Source organism: Anas acuta, chromosome 4 (genome assembly GCF_963932015.1).
Source record: "Anas acuta chromosome 4, bAnaAcu1.1, whole genome shotgun sequence".
Classification (NCBI taxonomy): Eukaryota; Metazoa; Chordata; class Aves; order Anseriformes; family Anatidae; genus Anas; species Anas acuta.
Window position 1 is genome coordinate 13,430,079 of NC_088982.1, and position 19,238 is coordinate 13,449,316.

Here is a 19,238-nt window from a genome sequence, read left to right on the forward strand (position 1 = left end):
AGAGAGGTGAATAAAACTTTTTTACAACTACGGAGAAACTTGAAGTTATTTAAACACATTTCAAAAGCTTTGATATGTGTTTTTGTTTTGTTTGTTTTTAATTTGCGAAAGGACATGAATAAGGCCTTGCCAGTGAAATTGACATTAATACAGTGCCATTAATCTTTTCGCTTTTTAATCTTACAACACATATTTATGTTGCATAAAGATCCTAAATATCTCTGTTACAGGAATTGTTACAGTTTTTTTGTTTGTCTGTATAGAATTCATTCCAAATCATGCCCTTTTCTTACTTATCTTCCACCATTGTTGACCATAACACGTTTTTGACACAAACATGTAGAAATTATACACATTTATATTAAAAATATAGACATCTCTTGTACTTTGCTAATTATACCCTAGGTTCTTGTGATGACGCCAACAGTCACAGGTGCAGTCATCATCAGCTGCTGCAGTTGTGGCTGCTAATTTGAGATGTCTCCAACCTCTTCTCCCTACCTTCAAACTAAGCTGTAGTATCTCTTTCTATCCTACACTTCAAAATGCCAATCTCAGGATTGGTTTTCTCTGTATCCACCCCATTCTCAGCCAGCTGCTTTTAATTGCCTTTTTGTAGGAGCGCATGTCATAGCTCAGGTCAAGTTGAGAATGGGATGGCACCAGCTCCCTCTGCCCAGTGCCTTGAGTAGTAGCAAAGCTGGTTACACTACTAGTCAGCAACCTGCATTACCTGCCCATATTTTCACTAAAGGCTTAAGATTGTTGTGACATGCTCATGAAATTATCAGATACTTTTACATCTTTTTTCCTTTGTCAAACTGCTAAGGGCAGTGTGGATTGTTCATTCTATGCATTTAAAAATAAAGATTCATGGCAAATTCTTATTTTGGAGTTTGTTGCAAGCTATCTTTCACTGGTTGGGAGAATGACAGTTTATTGCTCATGGAAAGCATCGGCATTTCCTAATCTGTAGACAAAAAAAAAAGGATCTGTATCAGATGAAACAGTTTTAAGAGTCTAAAGAACCTTTGAAGCTGTACAACAGTTGTATTTATGCAGGTGAACAGATAACCAGATATTTACATGGTTGCTGTCATTTCAGAGTTCTATTGTCTCATGCTCAGGGTTTACTTCTGATCACTACACAACACCTGGGAATGAGGCAAAGCAGCAGACTAAATGATCAGAAACACTAAATGTTGGTTTAAAACAGAAAATAAGGAATATCATCTCAAAATGACAGTACACGTGAGCTGAGAAGGATTTGCCCTATTTGCCCTTGACATTTTTTCGTACTGTAACTTGTGATTTTTAATGGTTGAAATGCCTGACTTGCACTGTGCACAGGCACTGTTGTATTAGTAGTGCCTATGAGGGACTATAACTGTGACTTCTGCATCTTATTCTTCCACTCTCTCTGTACAGGGCAAGGCAGATCAAGCTGCCAGTCAATTTTGATGTAAACATTTGGCAGATCTGGGGCAAATTAATGCCTCCTTATTGATGGTCAGTAGTGGGAGTTTATTGTGATCCTGTTATAATTAAAGTATTACTTCATTATATATTATTAGAGTAGTATTCATTATCTGTTGGCAGAAAAAAAGGGTTTGGGGAAGAAATGTGCTTTTTAAGGTAGTGTGTTTTTCTTTCTGCATGTTCCTGGAAATACTATACTATGGTAGAGGAGGCTACACTTCTAATAACAGATCCCTTCAAGTGCTACTGAAGCCCATGTACAAGTTATGTACCCTGCGTGCTCTGCTGTTCTCTTTATTTTTTTTTTTATTTTTTTTTTTGTACAGCCTTAAGATTTAGCTAATCCAAGGGGACAAGAGTATCAGTTTATCTAAGATCTCTGATTGCATTCAGATAGCACGCAATATGTAAAAAGGATTATTCTAGCACAGCAGGGTGCAGCCCACGGTGTTAATTTGGAAACTTGCTGATTAGAGTTTAATTAATACATTCATTAAACATTATCTGATCCCAGCTTTTCAGTCAGATGATTAATTTTATTTTAATTTTATTAAATAGCTCTTAAATCAAAGTCCTGAGTGACTTTGGCATCTGTAACCTTCAAGAACGCAACAGGACTGTCATCCACCTGTGCATGCATGTATTTGAAGAAGGAAGCTCTAACCCACGGCTGCAGTGGTTCTGGGTGTTCTGCATTCACTTCTTGCAGCATTTTTTTAACTTTCCACAAATCGTATGTTTAGCAGACATTGGTAATGTAAGCAGTCATGGTAAGTTGATGAGGAACAATCACTTGGTATTAATACAGCATTACAAAATGTTCAAGAGTCTGTTGGCTTTCTAAATGGCATACTGCCATCTCCATAAGATATGCATTATCACTAAAATTTTCCTTTCTAAAATAGTGTGTTGGAACTTGGATGTCTTGGGATGAAGGAGGAAAATGGAAGTAGATTAGAAAACTGCTTAAAGCTAGTGGCTTTCTTGATAAGTACAGCATCAGAATTTAATCACTGAAAAGAAAAAAGCTTCAAAGGATGTGTACTTATTTGTTGTGCTCAGCACTCCACTGTGCGGGTGCATTAGAGTAGTTCATTCTTCTTTCTTCCAGTGAAAACCAATCCTCCCACCTGGTGCTACAATCCGATTGCATCAGTACAATGCAGTCAGACCCCAACATGAGTAGCGGCTCATAGCTGATGCCCACAGGATACAGAGACCCAATACATTACTTCATTCGGAAACTTCTAAAGCTGTAACACTCACCCTTATTAGGAAATAAGAGAGCAAATATTAAACTTTTTGTGCAAGATAAGCAAAAAAGGGCATATTGTTCTATACATTGAGCTGTATTCACAGGTCACAAGATATCTCAATCAATATATTCAGCATTTGTCCCTTTCTTCTCCCAGTTTAGCTTTCAAGAAAAAAACAAGAATAAGTCCTCTAAGTTTCTTTTCTGCTCTGTCAGCCAAGAAAAGCAGCATATTGTGTTTCCCATTAGTACTTCTACAGGAAGTGTCATTTTATATTGAATTCTAAATTTCACTTGGACTAGAGGAAGTTTTACTGGTAACTGTTCTTTGCACTTGTTGAGATACAATTCCTTTTGCACCTGTATCCTACTGGTTTTCTTTGTACTTGTTCAGATACAATTCCTTTTGCACCTGCATCCTCATGCTTTTACAGTCTCACAAGGTAAGGCTGAAACACCCTGAAACTTTTTGCTTAGATTGTTGGGTTCTTTTCTCCCCAAGACTGCCGATCCCAGACATTAGTCCTTTGTCAAACAAATTTTATGGTTTATTTATCTCTCCTTTTTAATTTATATGAGAAGACTTGGAATTATCATTTCAAATAGAGACTGCACACTGCTCCTGATTGGAGATTTTGTATAGCAACAGCTCTCGATATTCAACTTCCCCTCTGAATTATATCAGAAGTAAAATAACTGACTTCATAGAGAATTAGTTTTATCATACCCAAAATTACTTGAAATAAACAGAATAACAGAAACCGTGTCTCTGCCTACCCACCAATGCTATTCTCAGACTTTTAGGTAGAATGCATTACTATTAAAGTCAAAACCCTAATTGAAGCCTGATTACTGAGTTAAGCTCAACGTTCACATGCATTTGTCTTATTAGAAAAGAAGGTGCTTTTAAGCATACTACGATCTTCATCTAAGACAGCATGAATAAAAGCAGAAGAGAACACGTTTATTGGTATCTGATAGGATGTGCAGAGTAATACTATCAGCAAGAAACACAGGGAAACTGATACCTCATGTTTTCTTTTAAACAATCAGACTAACAAAACTTCATTGACAATTCAAAATGCCATTACAAATTGCTCTGGAAATGAACATTTCATTGATCCATCCTTCACTATTGGATCCCTTCTTTTGGAAAATCAGACGAAGTGTAAATCTATACTTAAACCTCAACACCTCCCCTTTTGTTTTTACGTTTTAATACTTCTTTCTTCTACCTGGGTATCAGGACTTTCGCCTAACAGACTCTTTCTCCACTAAAATGCATGAAGCACTCAATCCATACATTTGAAATCACATCTCATTTAGATGACAAACAATGAAAAATAACACCAGAAACTTGCCTGCATTGTAGATGGCTCAAAATCTGTGAATTTTACTCCTTTGTTCTGTTGTTTTAGGAGCCATGTAATGAAGTCTTAAGATCCAGACATTAATGTATAAATAGGAAGCATGAAGTGCGCTTTTATGTGCTTGATTTTCTGCTTTTCTGATGGCCTTTGATTCTTGATGATAAGGAATTCAAGGAGAAATATTCTGCTGTTGACATTATACAGTATCCATGCATGACAAATCCAATGTTTTTTGTGGGTGAGACTGGACCAGAATTTTCTCCTAGACTTTACTTTTTCTTTTTAAACCATTAAAGCAAGTGCTTCACTGACTGAAGCCAATACTTATTTTACCAGCGTTTCTGCCTTGGACTTCAAAATCAATTGCCAGTGTAAAAGCTTTTACTGAATTGTACAGACATTTCTTATGCTTACAGGGTTTTATTGATTTTTTTCCCATCTATCCACTCTACCATTTACTACAAGGTATATTATGGATCCTTTGTTCCTACAGTTTCCCTGTTTTACACCATGAAATGTGCTTCCTCTTTCTTTCTTGCTGCTGCAAAACTCTATCACCTATTCTACACCTTTGAAAATTCAGCTTTTTGGTGAACAGTGAGTGATTTCAGAGTTTATACTGGGCAATATTTCTATGAGAGGAAAAAAATACAAACGCTGTCTTAGTTGTATGTTCTTAAAAACACGTTAATGTTAAGCAGATTAGCCAGAACAGTAGCAGGCAATTAGTCAAAACAACACAAGCGTCTTCCAGATTCACACTGACATATTGCTGAATTTTGTTTTTATACCAACATGTTTCTCTCTCCCCTTCTACACTACAGCACTGTCAGTTCCCTTTAACTCTGTTGTCCTCTCAGGATGCTGCATCAAAATAAATGAAAAACTGACCCTACAGAACACATAAGTGGTAACGGACTGTGAAGGATGAATAAAAATAATAATAAAAACAAACAAACACAACCAAACAAACAGCAAGAGATGACTTCCATGCTGTACACATTATGAAAATCATCTGTACTTTCCAATCTTGCAGCAGAGACATCCACACGCCTAAGCAGCTTTGTCTGTATTTCATTGCTGCAGTCAAATCAAAGGCAGTGAGGGCATTAGACCATCCCCCCAAATAGCTAATATGCTACCAGCAGCCTTGAAAAAAAAATAACAAACAAACAAAAAAAAACTAGCCTCTAGCAATATAAAAATAAAGCATCAAGTCTAAATAGACCAATACTCCTAGAGTAAGAAGTAAGCATCAAGTGCAAACAAAGCAGAAAGTTCTATGAATAATAAATTTGAATGCCCAAATGCCCATACCCACAACTGATACATAGTCTTCCTGAAATAATTAGATATGCTCTCATTACTCAAAAAAAATTTATACTGTAGGATGTTCCTAAATGCACTAAGTATGAAAATTTTGCCATAGTGTTACAAATGTGCATGGCTGCACAGGCATTTTCCTCAGTGAGGAAATCAGTTTCAGTAATTCACAAGTGTTCCCTTTCCCACCCTCTCACATCTGGCCATTTGCTTTTGCCTCTCTGCTGTCCCCTGCATTTTTTTCACAGGCTTTTAAAACCAGATCAAATCCTCTATCTGAGAGGTATTATATACCACTACTTGGTAATGAGTAGTCAAGAACAATTATAGGTGGAGTATTGCTGCCAAATGCTTTGTATCATTAAACTGTAGTCTTGGGAAAACATTTTGAGAGTCATTGTCTCTTACTAAGAAAGTAAGCATAGTTAAGTGAAACTAAATTCAAGAAATTATTTAGGAGACACAATAGGAAGATTTACTTACCAACTTCTAAGAGATTTTTATTTATTTTTTACACATTTGAAGATCCAAGCTGGAACATATATTCTTAATACAGATTATAGCAAAAGACAAGAGTCAAACAGTGAAGCTACTTGAGATTTTCAACAAGGATAATTAAAGGTGTTGTCTTCCATCAAATGGATATTTCAGACTAGCGTAACGTTCTGGAACAGCTACATTTTTGTAATTTGCATTGACAACTTTAAAGGTGAAGAATAACATAACTAGACAAATCAGATTACATTATGTGGTGCATTCTTTTTCAATTCTCTTAGATGCCTTCTTCCCCTTTTTAACAGTCTTTATCTTTTCTGCCTTCTTCTTCCTCATGAAGTTCAAAGGTTTGCATGCTTAAAGGTAGTGCATTGTCCATATCAAACACTATTAGATGCATTGTTTCCTTCCTTAAGGGTGAGTTCAGGGCTGCACTGTCATTTAATACTCACCTGAGAATTCAACTTGAGTTCAATGGTTTGTGTATGTACAACATTTGGATTAGGTTGAGTTTTAACCTTTGGCTGTGTTTCAGATCTGCGTTAAGTTACTAACAACATCACATGCTTTCAGTCCTTTGCTGATTTTTTCCATTGTACTGAATTTAAAATAAAGGAATGCTAGATGAAAGCAAGAAAACAGCAGTACTATTTGAAGGCTGTCTTACCTGGATGAGTTATACAATGCATTTACTTTTTCACCCAGCGTAAGCAGATGCAATGCTTGAATCGAAGCACAATGTTCAGAACACATGGAGAATCATCACCCATGTGATCTTTTTAGTCCTGATGGGGGAAGCAGCCAGTTACTACTTACTGTATTATTTCTTAGTTCATGAACAGAAAGCACAGAAAACATTGCACATTCACTCCTCAAAGTGAAGAACACACCTACATTACAGCCAATCTCCTTTAACTAAAAATGTCCTACTTAGGTAAGAAATTAAGAAAATTTCATTCAGGTTTCTTGTCAACAAACAATATTTGGGCACATTTAGTTAATGACTTTTGTAATAGGGAAAAAGTAACAATATTTACTAGAATATCAGAAAACTAATTTGACTTTCTAAAGGTGAGAGAGTAACTGAGAAAACTAATTCTAAAATTTATATGAACCCAGTCAAGGAATATGAGATTTCACTCGTGCATCATTAATAGTTACTTTAAATCAACATTAAAACAACTAGCCAGTGAATGGCAAATACTCAGCATGCACCAAGAAAAATAATTTAAGATATATATAATTAGATCACAAAATTCATCTTTCATTCATAACTGCAAAACTTGAATATTTAAAAACTCTCAATTAATTTAGAAACATTATTTGTTACTTAAAATAAAAGAACCTGAAGATGTTGAAATGAGTTTCTGAAAACAGGGACACAAGTCAAGTTGTGAAAGATGAGGAAAATATTTAACACAAAAATTGCTGTTAACCTGCAATTATTTTAATTAAATTGCTGTTAACTCCAACCTTTGTACGTTTCCTTCACAGAATCTTCAAATTCACAAATTCCTTTCACAGAGTGTGATCTACATTTTTCAGACAAAGCACCATATTTTAAAATACTCCCTAAGTTTTCTACAGGAATTCTTAAATTTTCATTTGCAAGAATTAATCACCTATAACATGCCCATTGTTCAGATGCTTTGTTAATTATGTTGTTGATTATGTAACAGTCTCAGTTCAGCTCCTGATCACTATCTATTCTTTAACAGATTAATAACGTCTGAATCAGAGAAGCTCTGTGAAAAGATCACAGAAAACATCTCAGCTCTACAAACACTGAACATGAGTGGTCCAGGTTAAGGTCAACAGTGAGTCAGGGACGGAAAGCTCTTATTTCAGCTCTTTGCACAATACCTACTCTGTAGGTAAACAGGAGTCTTCAGTTTACAACACTAATGTATCTTAACCTTTTCAAACACACATTTATTTAATTACTGCATTTAAATCAAAGATATTTCCTTTGGATAGCTTTTGCAAAGAGAATGCATGATTTCCTTTGTTTCTTATTTGAATCACTAGCATGAAAGTGAAGGCTGAGGTAATCACTTCTCAAAGGAGGTAAAACAAAGAAACCTCTATTTCATTGCTAAGAAAGCTGAGCTCAGAGGCTCCCATGATCTGTTAAATTCAAAATATTCAATTGATCTAAATGAAAAATAATTACTGTAGTCAGTAAAGACTGTGATGTGGTTGATCCTTATGTAAGACATGTTCTAAGGATAGGAAAAACAATTTCTACTATGCCATAGCTCATGTAAAATTCAGATGCAAATGAAAGCAGAAAACAAAACAAAACAACATTCCATCTTTGTATCTTTCCGGCTGAATGTACTCAAAAGAGTCAATGCAAAGTAATAAAGAATAACCAGAAAGCTTGCTTTGTTCACCACTAGAGCCTCACTCATCTGTAAAATTGGTGATAGGATATTTAGGAAAACAGTCCAAATTAGCATTAGCAGCCACTTCACTGAAAAGTTAACACCTACAGGTAGATTATGCAATGTAGTGTATCTACATACCAGGTTACATGAAAATAGAATCATAGAACAGCTCAGGTTGGAAGGGACCTCGACAGATCACCAGGTCCAACCCTTTATGGGAAAAGGGAACCTAGATGAGATTATCCAACAATTTGGCAAACTGCATCTTGAAAGTCTCTGCTGATGGGGATTTCACCACATAAGTGGGTTGCACCACATAAGCAGAGTTTGTTCCAGTGATTGTTCTGTTTAATAAATAAATAAATAAATAAAAATTTCTTATTTCAAGACAAAAATGTCTCCCGATATAGCTTGTAACCTTTTCCCCTCACCTTTTCTATATTTCTTCTTGTGAAGGGAGTACTTCCCTCTGTTTTTGAAGCCAACTTTTTAGTACTGGAATACTGAGGTGAGGACCTCCGTGAGCCTTCTCTTTTCCTTGTCTCTTTGATTATGTCAGTTCAGGTGCAGGACTTGTCTTTTTAAAATATATGCCTTGAGTAGCTTAACTAATGAAGCCTCAAATTCATTTGAATTCCTTTCAAATAAATTCCTTTATCACTGCAAATTATTGTCCACAATTCCTTCATCATAACTCCTGTGCCTCGTTTCACCTTTATGCTGGGCAGGATACAGCAGGTGCTGGAGCTAAGTGCATGCTGATGAGCTGTGCAGTCATGCTGTTTCAACTGAATATACACAAAGAGCAAGTGTTACTCTTCTAATAGCAAAACACACAGATTAACCCAAATTTTCCATTATTTCAGCACCTACAACTCAAACCAAATATAAGAAAAAGTGTTAGTTATAGATATTGAAAAACTTGGCCATATACACTTTTAGGGTTATCATTTCAATAGTTACATCAATTTAAGAATTTAAGTGTACTGAGTTGTAAGGCTGCTGTACAGAATTAGGCTATATCAGCAGAAGGCTTATTATTTCATCAAGACTTATCCCAGTTTTTAATAACCACTTCAAAAGGCACTTGATAAGGTCATTAGTTAATCAAGAGGTTTAGAAGTGCTTAAAAACAGTACTCGTTGCAGGTCAGAGCACGTCTAGCCTGTATACTATTTAGTTTCCACCCTTCTGACGGCCTGAACTTTATAAAGGTTTACTGATAAAATATATATTTAATCACAGCCTACATGCCATTCTTTTTGCTTTTCCTGTTTTCTCAACATGAAGCAACAGAAGTATCTGCAAAACTTCTATCTTGATGAAAGCCATGCAGCATGCAAGGAATGACTGTGGTATGTGAAAACAACATATTTCTCGTACTCACTGTTTTCATGAAAAAAACTTGAAAATACTCATGAAAAGTATAATCAGGTAACAAAGCATTTGCTTTGAATTTCAATTTCTATACAGCTAGGAGTGTAAATCTGCTTTTGTTAAGTAAAACACATACTGAAATTATTATTTTTTTTCAATCTACCTTATACAAATCTGAGCTTTTACTGAATAGAAAAAAAAAAATATTTGACTCCTGTACTATTTAAATCACTGCTGTCATTGAGAGTATATGGGCTGCAAAATTTGAAGGTCAAAATATTTATATGCTACCCAGTCTCTCATTTTTTCCCCTACTTTTCTTATTTTTTAATTGTTTTGAGAAAACAGGTCTGTATTGTACATTTGGATACGCATCATAGTGTTTACTGCTTTCAGTGGGGATTAGTGTCACTCTTGACGCTACTGAGCTCTATTACTGGACTACTACCAGAGCCAGCATTTACTAGAGCTGTACTCATAACAACACACCTTTTTGCTCTCTAGACATAATGCATGATTTTTATAAATTCCTTTAGGAATAAAAAATAAGGAAAAAGTCTAATTTTATCAGGAGAGAACTCAAGAAAGAAATCATCCAGATGAAATTGAAAGGCACACATAGCTAGAACCTGAGGGATTATTTTCGAACGCATAACTCACTGTAGTATTTTCTGTGTTTTTCTTTACCACTTGAAGACCAAAAACAAAAACAAAAAAACCCTCTCATTTCTAGAGGGCAAGAGCCAGATTTAAAGCTGGATTTGGCAGTCTAATATTTTCAAGGCTGTGCCTACAGTGAGATGGGTGGGTGGTGGTGAAGAAGAGGGCTGCTACAGCTCGATGCGACTTGGTGTTGTTGAAGAACCATCCTGAGAGCCTCCCTTTGGCCTGGTGGTGCCATGACACTGCGGCTCTGTGAGGTGAAGGGCACACAGTGCTCCTCACTAGCAGCCATTACCTGACTGCCTGCACCCCCAGCGCCCTCCCCCTGCACCCACGCGCCGCCGCGGCGGGCACTAGAAGCCGTTTCCCGACACGGAGGGCTGGCAGCTTCTTCGGCTACGGTTATGGCCGCCTAAAATGGCTTCCGTCTCTGAGAGGAGCCGCCCGGGCCGCCCTTTCCGCCCGCAAATGCAGCGCCGCCACCACCCTTCCTTTGCCACCCTGCCGTCACTGCCGGAGCTGCCCAAGATGGAGGCGGGCGGGGAGCAAGGGGACCCGCTCCCCAGGCTCCGGCGCCATTTGCGGCAAGGGGCAGAGCCCCGCACCCTGCCGCTGCAGCCGCCGCTCCAGGGCGGCGGGACGGCCGGTGGGTGCTGCCGGGACGGGCTGGGGCTGCGGTGCCTTCCCTCGGGGAAGTGGGAAGCGGACGGGTGGTGCTGGAAGCCCTCAGCAGCGAGGGGGCTGTGCCATCGCCCCCCGGCTGCTGAGGTGCCCGCCGCCACCGCTCGCCCTCGCTCGGCGTGAGGGAGAAGCGGCCGGAGCCATGGCACAGCCGGGGCGTGCTGGGGCGAGAGGGCGCAGGGCTGCGACCAGCTTCGCCTCTGGAGATGGGGAAGAAGCTCAACGAAAATAAATAAAAACATGAATAAAAATAAATGGGTGGCTGTAAGCTCCAGCAGAGCTGTTTGTACGTTCAGGTGGTGGGAATGCATCTACAGAGGTGCAGAGCTAGCATAGCTCTGAAGGCATATGAAGCACCAATAACTTTTAATGATAAAGGAACTTAACAGTATGAAATAAACACACCCGTACCTCAGTGATACCTGTTTCACCTCTTTTTTTGACAAAGTGTATCTATTGAGTATTGTATTTTTTTTACTGTCAGGCACAAAAAATGCACTTTCAAATGTGTTTGCTCTGTTGTTCATAAGTAGTTAAATGCCCCTTTCCTAACCGAGTCAGCTGTTAATTTCCCGGAAAGGTATGCAGACAAAGCGTGTGCTGGTTGTTACTGCTTTATGTTTATTTTTATCAGAGGGCACCTTGCTTAGACTCTTATTTCAATAAATGTACAGAGCTTTTTAGAATGCTTCCTCTCTAGTACAAAATGTATTATACTGAGCATAATCATCTCCAAATATTAAATAATTAAAAAGATAAGCATAGTGTTTCATTTAAGTATAATCATACTGCATTTAATGACAAGCTTTAGTGATACAATTATGTTCATATTTACAGAAGAGTCTACAGCTGTAGAGAAGAAGAAGAAACCTTCTCCTAGACTGAATTTTCATTCGGCATTCTGGATTTTGGCTTCAATTGCTGTGACGTATTACTTTGACTTTTTAAAATCTGTTAAAGAAACTATCCAAGCAGATAGGTAAGATACCTTTTCTTGAAAAGAAAAGTTGTGTTTTCATGTTATAGTTGTATTGAGATACTTACATCTGAACTGTGTGTTTTAAATCTTTGATAAACAAGATCTACAATAGGAATAGAGAGAGCTGGGACTGTGCAGCCTGGAGAAGAGAAGGCTGGGGGACGATCTTGTCAATGTGTACAAATACTTAAAGGCATGGGGCAAAGAAGATGGAGCCAAGCTCTTTTCAGGGGTGCCCAGTGAGCACAAACTGAAATATGAGAGGTTTCATCAGATCATCATTCTTTACTTTAAGGGTGGCTGAGCACTGGAACAGGCTGCCCAGTTTTGGAGTCTCCATCCTTATAAGTACTCAAAAGCTGCTTGGACATGGTCCGGGGCTACCTGCACTAAGCGGCCTTGCTTGAGTGTAGGGGCTGGACCAGATGACTCCCCGAGTCATTATTAAATTTTGGTAAATATCATGTGTAAATGTAAGATTTCAAGAAAAATAAATCTGTTGTTATTTTTTTTTTCTTCAAGTTCTACTGAGCCATCTGTGTACGTGTAAAATTTGTTCTATTAGCAAGACATTTTAATACTGTACCTTTAAAATTATTCTCAAGTACAAGAAATCACTGCATATTCTATTGAAAGTGTTGGAGTTTTGACTTTCAAAAAAGCTGAAATTAATCATAAAACATTAGTGAAGTTGTTTGTTTTTTTTCCCTCTTGTTCTCTAGACTTCTTTGAGTAGACCAGGAAAATAAATTATTTCTACAAAATAATTACATATTTTTTTAAATTCTATTTATTTTCCATGAAATTATTCTCAGCGGGATTGATAGATGTTACACTTTCAGATAACTTCACCTGGAGGTGCCTTTTGAACTTTCTCATTGTCATTATTGTATGGAGGCTGAACAGGGCCTAAGCTCTATGCTGTGAGCTTCTCTGAAACTGCTGTTTCAGGTTTTTCTTTCCCATCTTAATCTGGATTTATGTTCCCAGATAGGCTCACAAGTGCACCATTCCAAATAATCACATACTTTATTTTTTTTTTAATTATGAATCTGAAATCCTGGATTTCCCTGTGGTTTTATTCGTTAGCTTAATTTTTTTTTTCCCATGATTTTTTCTCTTAAAATTAAGAGTTCATAAACTAGAAAGCTTATTAAAAGCTTTTTACAATGCTTATGCTACACAAAAATTGGTAATGTCAACCTTATGGTAAGAAGCACAGTTACCGTGGAGCCTAATTTAATTACTGATGAGGTATTTTTAGTGTGTTAGTATAGAAGATCACTGTGACAAAGTCTGCTACACTGCATTTCCAAAATATTTGAGGGAAAAGTGAATGACAGGAATGATGCATTGTGAAATCAAACTGTAGTAGTTATGTGTTTTGTAAAAGTAATTTTAAGAAACAGTAAAGGAGCTCCAGGCTAATGTGTGTAATTAACAAATACTGTCCTGTTTCTAGCCTAGAATGAAGATTAATATGTGAACTGAAATGTGACCATACTTAACATGCTTTTTTTTTCCCCCCACCACAGTTGGTGGTTTGCCTCTGGCAGTTGCTTATTGGCTGCTTGTTTATCTGTTGCCTTTTACTGCATAATATATCTTGAGTGGTATCGTGGAATTGAGGACTACGATGTGCAGTATCCCATACTGATACCTGTCTCAACAGCCACTTTTATTGCAGCAGCAATTTGGTAAGTTGAAACACATATATACAACCTTCTGCTAAAACTGTACAGGTCTAACTGCATAAACAATGCTTATAAATTGAGCCCATTGCCCTTAATTTTACTGAATGTACTGGTGACAGTACTAGTTCCACTCAGCATGATTTCTTCTGCCTTCAAAATTTGTTGATGAGGCAAGATCTGTAGCAGTTGAAGCTGTGTAGTAAGTATACTTTTAGATGTACTGGGTCTTTTCTGCATTGTGAGGTTTAAACTTTAAAGGTATATTCTCTAGCAGAGAAAATTTTACCTGATCAATTCCTAATGCATAGTTCTTCATTATCAAACACAATATGTATAAATAGCAAGTATGCAGCAACTCATTCTTATATGAGCTTTATTTAAGAGTTTGTCTTCTCAGAGAATGGTACGTTTAGTAAGAGGTAATTTGTTTATGAGATGAGAAGAGTCAGAATGGGCAAATGTGCATGGGAGTGAAAAATTATTTATGTGTGCAAGTATATTCGCTCTCTGTATGAAAGCTGGTTGACCCTTTCAGTGTAGGTGCTGTGTCTGAATAACACCAGTATTGCAGTGCTGGGGGTGGGGTGGTGGTGGAAGAAAGACTGAAAAAGATAAATGTTCCCTATAGTTTAGAGATAGTCATATCTATAATCCTTTAAAATCAGTTGTAAAATAAATTGTTCTTCCCTTCCTCCCCCCAGTCTTTCTATTTAGTTAGTTCATTCTCAGTTCTAATTGTCTGTAACTATAAGTGTTTTTTTACTCAGCTTCCATGCATGCCTATTGGAAAAATCAAAGAGTATTTCATTTTCAGATGGTTCATACACAGAGATTCTGAAAGTAAAAGGTATCTTTACTCTTGATGGGTCTGAGTGGTTTTGCTCAGTGTAAAACAAATCTGCAGCAGTTACTGGTGTTCTAGGATGAGTTGTCAGTAAATAAGCAGAAAACTAAACTACCAATTTAATAAGTGTGTTTTTTTTTTTTTTATTATTCTTTCAAGTTGTAAAGAAACAACTATTTTTCCAGGTTCCATTGTTTAAATTTAATTTCTTCTCATGCTATGATTTATTTGTTTGCCTGGTATTTCCACAACTTGACAACTGAACTTTTATCTAAAGCTTTCTTCTTTTTTTTTTTCCCAGTTTCAACGTTGCCTTATGGCCTGTTTGGTCGTTTATGACACCTTTGTTGCTTTTCATTCAGTTTATGGGTGTTGTGATGCTTGTGTCACTCCTGGGATAAGTCCTGCAGGTAAATAATAGAATTGTTTAGCACATGAAAGTATTTATCTCGTGTTATACAAACAGTTCAAGGATTCTGTGCACTTTTAGGATATTGAAATTTTGTGGCAAATGGAGTTACTGGTTAATATGCATGGATCTTGAAGGAAAGAATATCCTTTTCCTCTTCCAAAAAATTCAGTTTTAGACAGTGAAAAGAAGAGATAAGTGAGAGTGGATGGCTTTGAGGAGTATAGGACAAATATCTGCAGCTTTTACCCAGACTTCTCTTAGGGAAGTTGCTTGACATATAGTAAAGGGGAGAAGCTGTAAAGGTCCATATGCAACTGTCTTCTCTTTCTTTCCTTCTTCCTCCTCCCCTCTGAATCAAAATACTTTGTTATTTTTAAGTATGCTGCTTTCATTTTCTGTGGTGAACAGTCCACTTCTTGGATATTCCTAAAAAGCAACCTTTTTAAGGCAAAAACAGATATTTTCTTGACTTGAAAAATTAATTCCCAATACCTGTCACATTGAAAAGGGGTTCTCACGTTTTTGTTAGGATATGCTATTCAGATGAATCCCATGAAATTGAAAAGCTTAATAAAGAAGATATTAAATACAGCTCAGTAATAGGGTAAGAGATGTCCACTGATCACTGACGTCTGCATCATCTAGTGAAGTGACTCCTTCAGCAGGTTGTTTGCTGTACTTGCTCACAAGGGAGTGTGAGGAAGTCTGTTTTTGCCTGCTGTCACAAATCTGTTTCAGTAAAGGAGTCCCCCAGCATTTTCATGAGTGTGGCAAGAGGAATGTGACAGTGCTGGATTTTGAGTATAGCCTCTTGTAGTGCCAGAATTGTAAGATATTATTTAAATATAGTTAATTTAGTTAAAATATTTAAATTTAGTTAAAAAATAGTTAATAGTTAATAGTTAAAAAATAGTTAAATTTAGTTAATTTAGTTAAAATATTTAACAGCTGGGTCAGCCACACATACACAGCTTTTACTTGCATAAGTGAACTGAAACTAGTCATACACCTTTTCACCAATTCCTCAATATCAAGAAAACTCTTTTAAGGAACTAATTAACTTAGATCATACCCTGTCTGTGGACTTCTGAAAAATATGGTACTTATTTCAGAACCTCTTTTAATTTATTACGGGAGCTCAAGTCACGTCTGCTAGTGCAAAATTCCTCAATGCATGTCTGTTCCTTTTGTCATTAGCAACTTTCTGTTTGAGCACTGGAAAGGTGGAGAAAGGATGTGCTGTGGTCTGGTAGAGCTTTGCTCATATTAATAGACTAAGAGAACCATTCTGCATTAATTTGTACTTGGAGATAGAAAGTAAGACGTACAAGCTAAATGCAGATATTCTGAACAGCTAAACTTTGTGAAGAAAACATTTTTTTCTGTATGAACAGCCAAGTAAATTCTGTTATACTGTAAATTATTACTTGGTGATGCAAAGTCATCCAACTAATGAATATCAAACTATACAAGATACAGTTTGTGCAGTATATATAGCCTTACAGTATTTCTTATGTTGGATTTGTTTTTTCTTCTCTTTCAGCTTTCTGTGAAGGACTCCAGTTACAGTTACCCTGTAAAGTGGGTGTTGTTTTAAGTTACATTCCAGTCTTTTGATTATTTAACTACCCGATGTATAAATCAAATGGACATAAACCCATTGTTCAGCCAGTGGCTTCGAAAAAGCGACTGATAAGTGAATAATTGAAAGATAGATAGGTTTTATCTCTCTTAGTAATATAAAGCACTTCATTTGTGATGTAGCTTGTTTTATAAAGCTTTTATTCGCAGTTTAATACTAAGCAGACGGGTAATGGGTCAGATATATGGTTTTAAATCCTATCTGGGGTCTCCAGATTTCACCTAGCCCAACCTGCTTAAAGCAGGTTGATTAGTTTGAAAACAATTGATATTTAAATTCAAGTGTTGTGGGTTTTTTAATACGTTATTTTTACATTTCAAGTGATAGCTAAAATACTGATATTTGGAATCTCTTTGAACTTCTAAACATACACATTTACAACATGGGAGACACTTCTTGGTCCATAAATTTGTAATGATACATGTGTTACCACGGAAGAAATATTTTGTTAATCTAACCTCTTGATTTCAGATCTGTTAGTATTTGAAAAAAGATATGTATCTGATTAAGGGCCTAGAAAGCTGGTTGAAATTTCCATCATTGTTAATCTGCTAGTGCCAACAGTGAAATAAATAGATTGCCCTTGTACTGACATAATTTATCCACAGCCAAAGACAGGAGATGAAGCTGTGAATAACCAGCAATAGAACAAACAATAGTAACACTAAGCAAGAGCTGAAGAGCACAAAGTTAATTATTTTGTTGTATATACTATTTCCCAATGTTCAGGATGTTTTTCTTCTAAAAAATTAACTTTTTGTTCATAATAATGCTTGTTAATGAAATTGCCATTTTTCTTCCTCAGCAGTAGAGGTTGTTATTAAATCAAATGCCATTAGCCATACACAGCTGGGAAAATAACATTGTCCCTTTGTTCACTTTGTCTGAGATACTTAAATATACCTGGGCACCATCTAGTTGCTAGACCATTTTATATAGGTCATTGTGTTAAATTCTTTTTTGGAAGATAGGAGACAATAGAAGCTGGTTATTGAAACTTGTTGAAATTTACTCTTGTTGCTTGGAGTCCAGACTGTTCGAGGAGACTGCTGTTCATTCTGACTTTCAGATTCACACCATTGCTGAATACACACTATGTGAAACGTTCAGTAATGAAAAAGGCATTGACTGAAGTTACTGCAGTTCCATTGAAGTTCCATTGAAGAAAAAAGTTGATGGCAGTAGGCAGTGTAAAGGATCAGTCAAACCAAAGTAAAATACATCCAGCACTACTGCTAAGTAGCCTGTAGAGGAAGTCAATAGTTTGATTTTCTTTTTTTTAATGTAAAATTTGAGTTTACAAAAAACAGTTGTACTGTGCATTTAGAAGTGATACTTTGCATTTGCTTATCTTAAGGTCTACATCTTTTAACAAACTTGAACAATTTTATGTCTGCATAGATGTACATTGACTGATTTTGTTTATTATTTAAATGCACTTTTGCTCAGGGATGGTAATTATCACTGTATTTTTATTTATCAACTGTACAAATGCTCTAGGTGCTTTACATTGACCCTGTACTCTTGAAATAATATTTGCTACATGTTTCTTCAAACTTACTCTTCTGGACATCTTAATAAACTTTGTATAAAAGTGAGCAATCATTGTTTAATACTTAATTATTTAAACATCTAACCTCACTGTTCTTGGGACTGTCAGCCCATCAATTTGTCAATTCATTTTGTCTTTTGTGACCTCTCAGCTGGCTTTATTGACAGTGTAATACTATTCAGTATGATTTGGAAGAGCTATTTACCTTCTGACTTTGTCTTTTCCTGAAAATCCCAGGTAGATAAAGTTTATTTCACAAAAGTCCTGCAGAGTCTATTGGTAACAGTTACAGGTATCAAATGCAATACTCATTCCCCTGTATGCTCAAAAGCAAGTAGGGGTGAGTCTGGTAAGAATGTAAAACAATGTTTGCTGTAATTAACAACCTGACAAAATCTTGCTGCTGTTTCCAGTTGTGTGAACTCCTTGCTTTCATTATTTTCCTTCTACTAATTAAAGTATTTAGGGCAAGAGATTAGAAAGATATCTTAACAGCTTCCTGAAAATAATTACTAGGTTGTCAAAATCCCTACTTGAGTATGTTGGCTGGCTTCAGACTACCGTAGATATTTTCTGTGTCTATTTACATTAATTGCATTTGAGGATGAGAATCTGTGCCAGCACCAAAGAGCTTTTCTTCATGGTGACAAAAGCTATTCTAGAATAACCTTAAAATAAAAATAAAAAAGCCTAGACGGTGGAGATTATTTATCACAGTTATGCACAGAAGCTCTGTTAAATGAGAACATCTTCCTGTTCTTTAAGGCTAACAATTCTATAAGATTAAAGTAGGTCTTTGCATTTCCATAAGCTTTACAAGCGATGGGTTTAGTTCTGAGCTAGAGGTGACTGAAGACTTAACTGTTCGTCTGTTACCAGACATGTCTTTTGTTACTTTTGTATTTCAGCTTCAGAAGAGAAAAATCTTAAATCCTCAGTAAGTTCTGCCTGTGGAAGTAGTGTAAAATCGATACCACCTCTTAGTTTCTTCCTTTTTTTTTTTTTTTCCAAGTAGTTGAATTAGTGGCTTAATTTCATGTGAGACATAGATCATGCAGTTAAAACAAAAACAAACAAAGAAA

The 19,238-nt window shown here is 36.5% G+C and overlaps 1 protein-coding gene across 2 annotated transcripts; it reads left to right on the top strand.

Moving 5' to 3' along the window:
- The first annotated feature begins 10,745 nt into the window (after window positions 1–10,745).
- On the top strand, window positions 10,746–18,202 carry TMEM128 (transmembrane protein 128). Of its 2 annotated transcripts, none has more exons than XM_068679913.1 (5): window positions 10,746–10,998; window positions 11,874–12,012; window positions 13,548–13,709; window positions 14,852–14,960; window positions 16,506–18,202. In XM_068679913.1, the coding sequence occupies exons 1-4, from the start codon at window positions 10,770–10,772 to the stop codon at window positions 14,949–14,951; spliced, it is 630 nt and encodes a 209-aa protein (XP_068536014.1). In that variant the 5' UTR covers window positions 10,746–10,769; the 3' UTR covers window positions 14,952–14,960; window positions 16,506–18,202. The 2 variants fall into 2 exon arrangements, with proteins under 2 accessions (XP_068536014.1, XP_068536013.1); XM_068679912.1 differs by having other exon boundaries at window positions 10,755–10,998; window positions 11,871–12,012.
- Window positions 18,203–19,238: the final 1,036 nt, after the last annotated feature.

Coding starts and splice junctions, on each gene's coding strand:
- TMEM128 (XM_068679912.1), top strand. CDS start 10,770: ATGGCTTCCGTCTCTGAGAGGAGCCGCCCGGGCCGCCCTTTCCGCCCG. Junction 10,999..11,870: donor CCAGGGCGGCGGGACGGCCG/GTGGGTGCTGCC, acceptor TCATATTTACAG/AAGAGTCTACAGCTGTAGAG. Junction 13,710..14,851: donor TTTATTGCAGCAGCAATTTG/GTAAGTTGAAAC, acceptor TTTTTTTCCCAG/TTTCAACGTTGCCTTATGGC.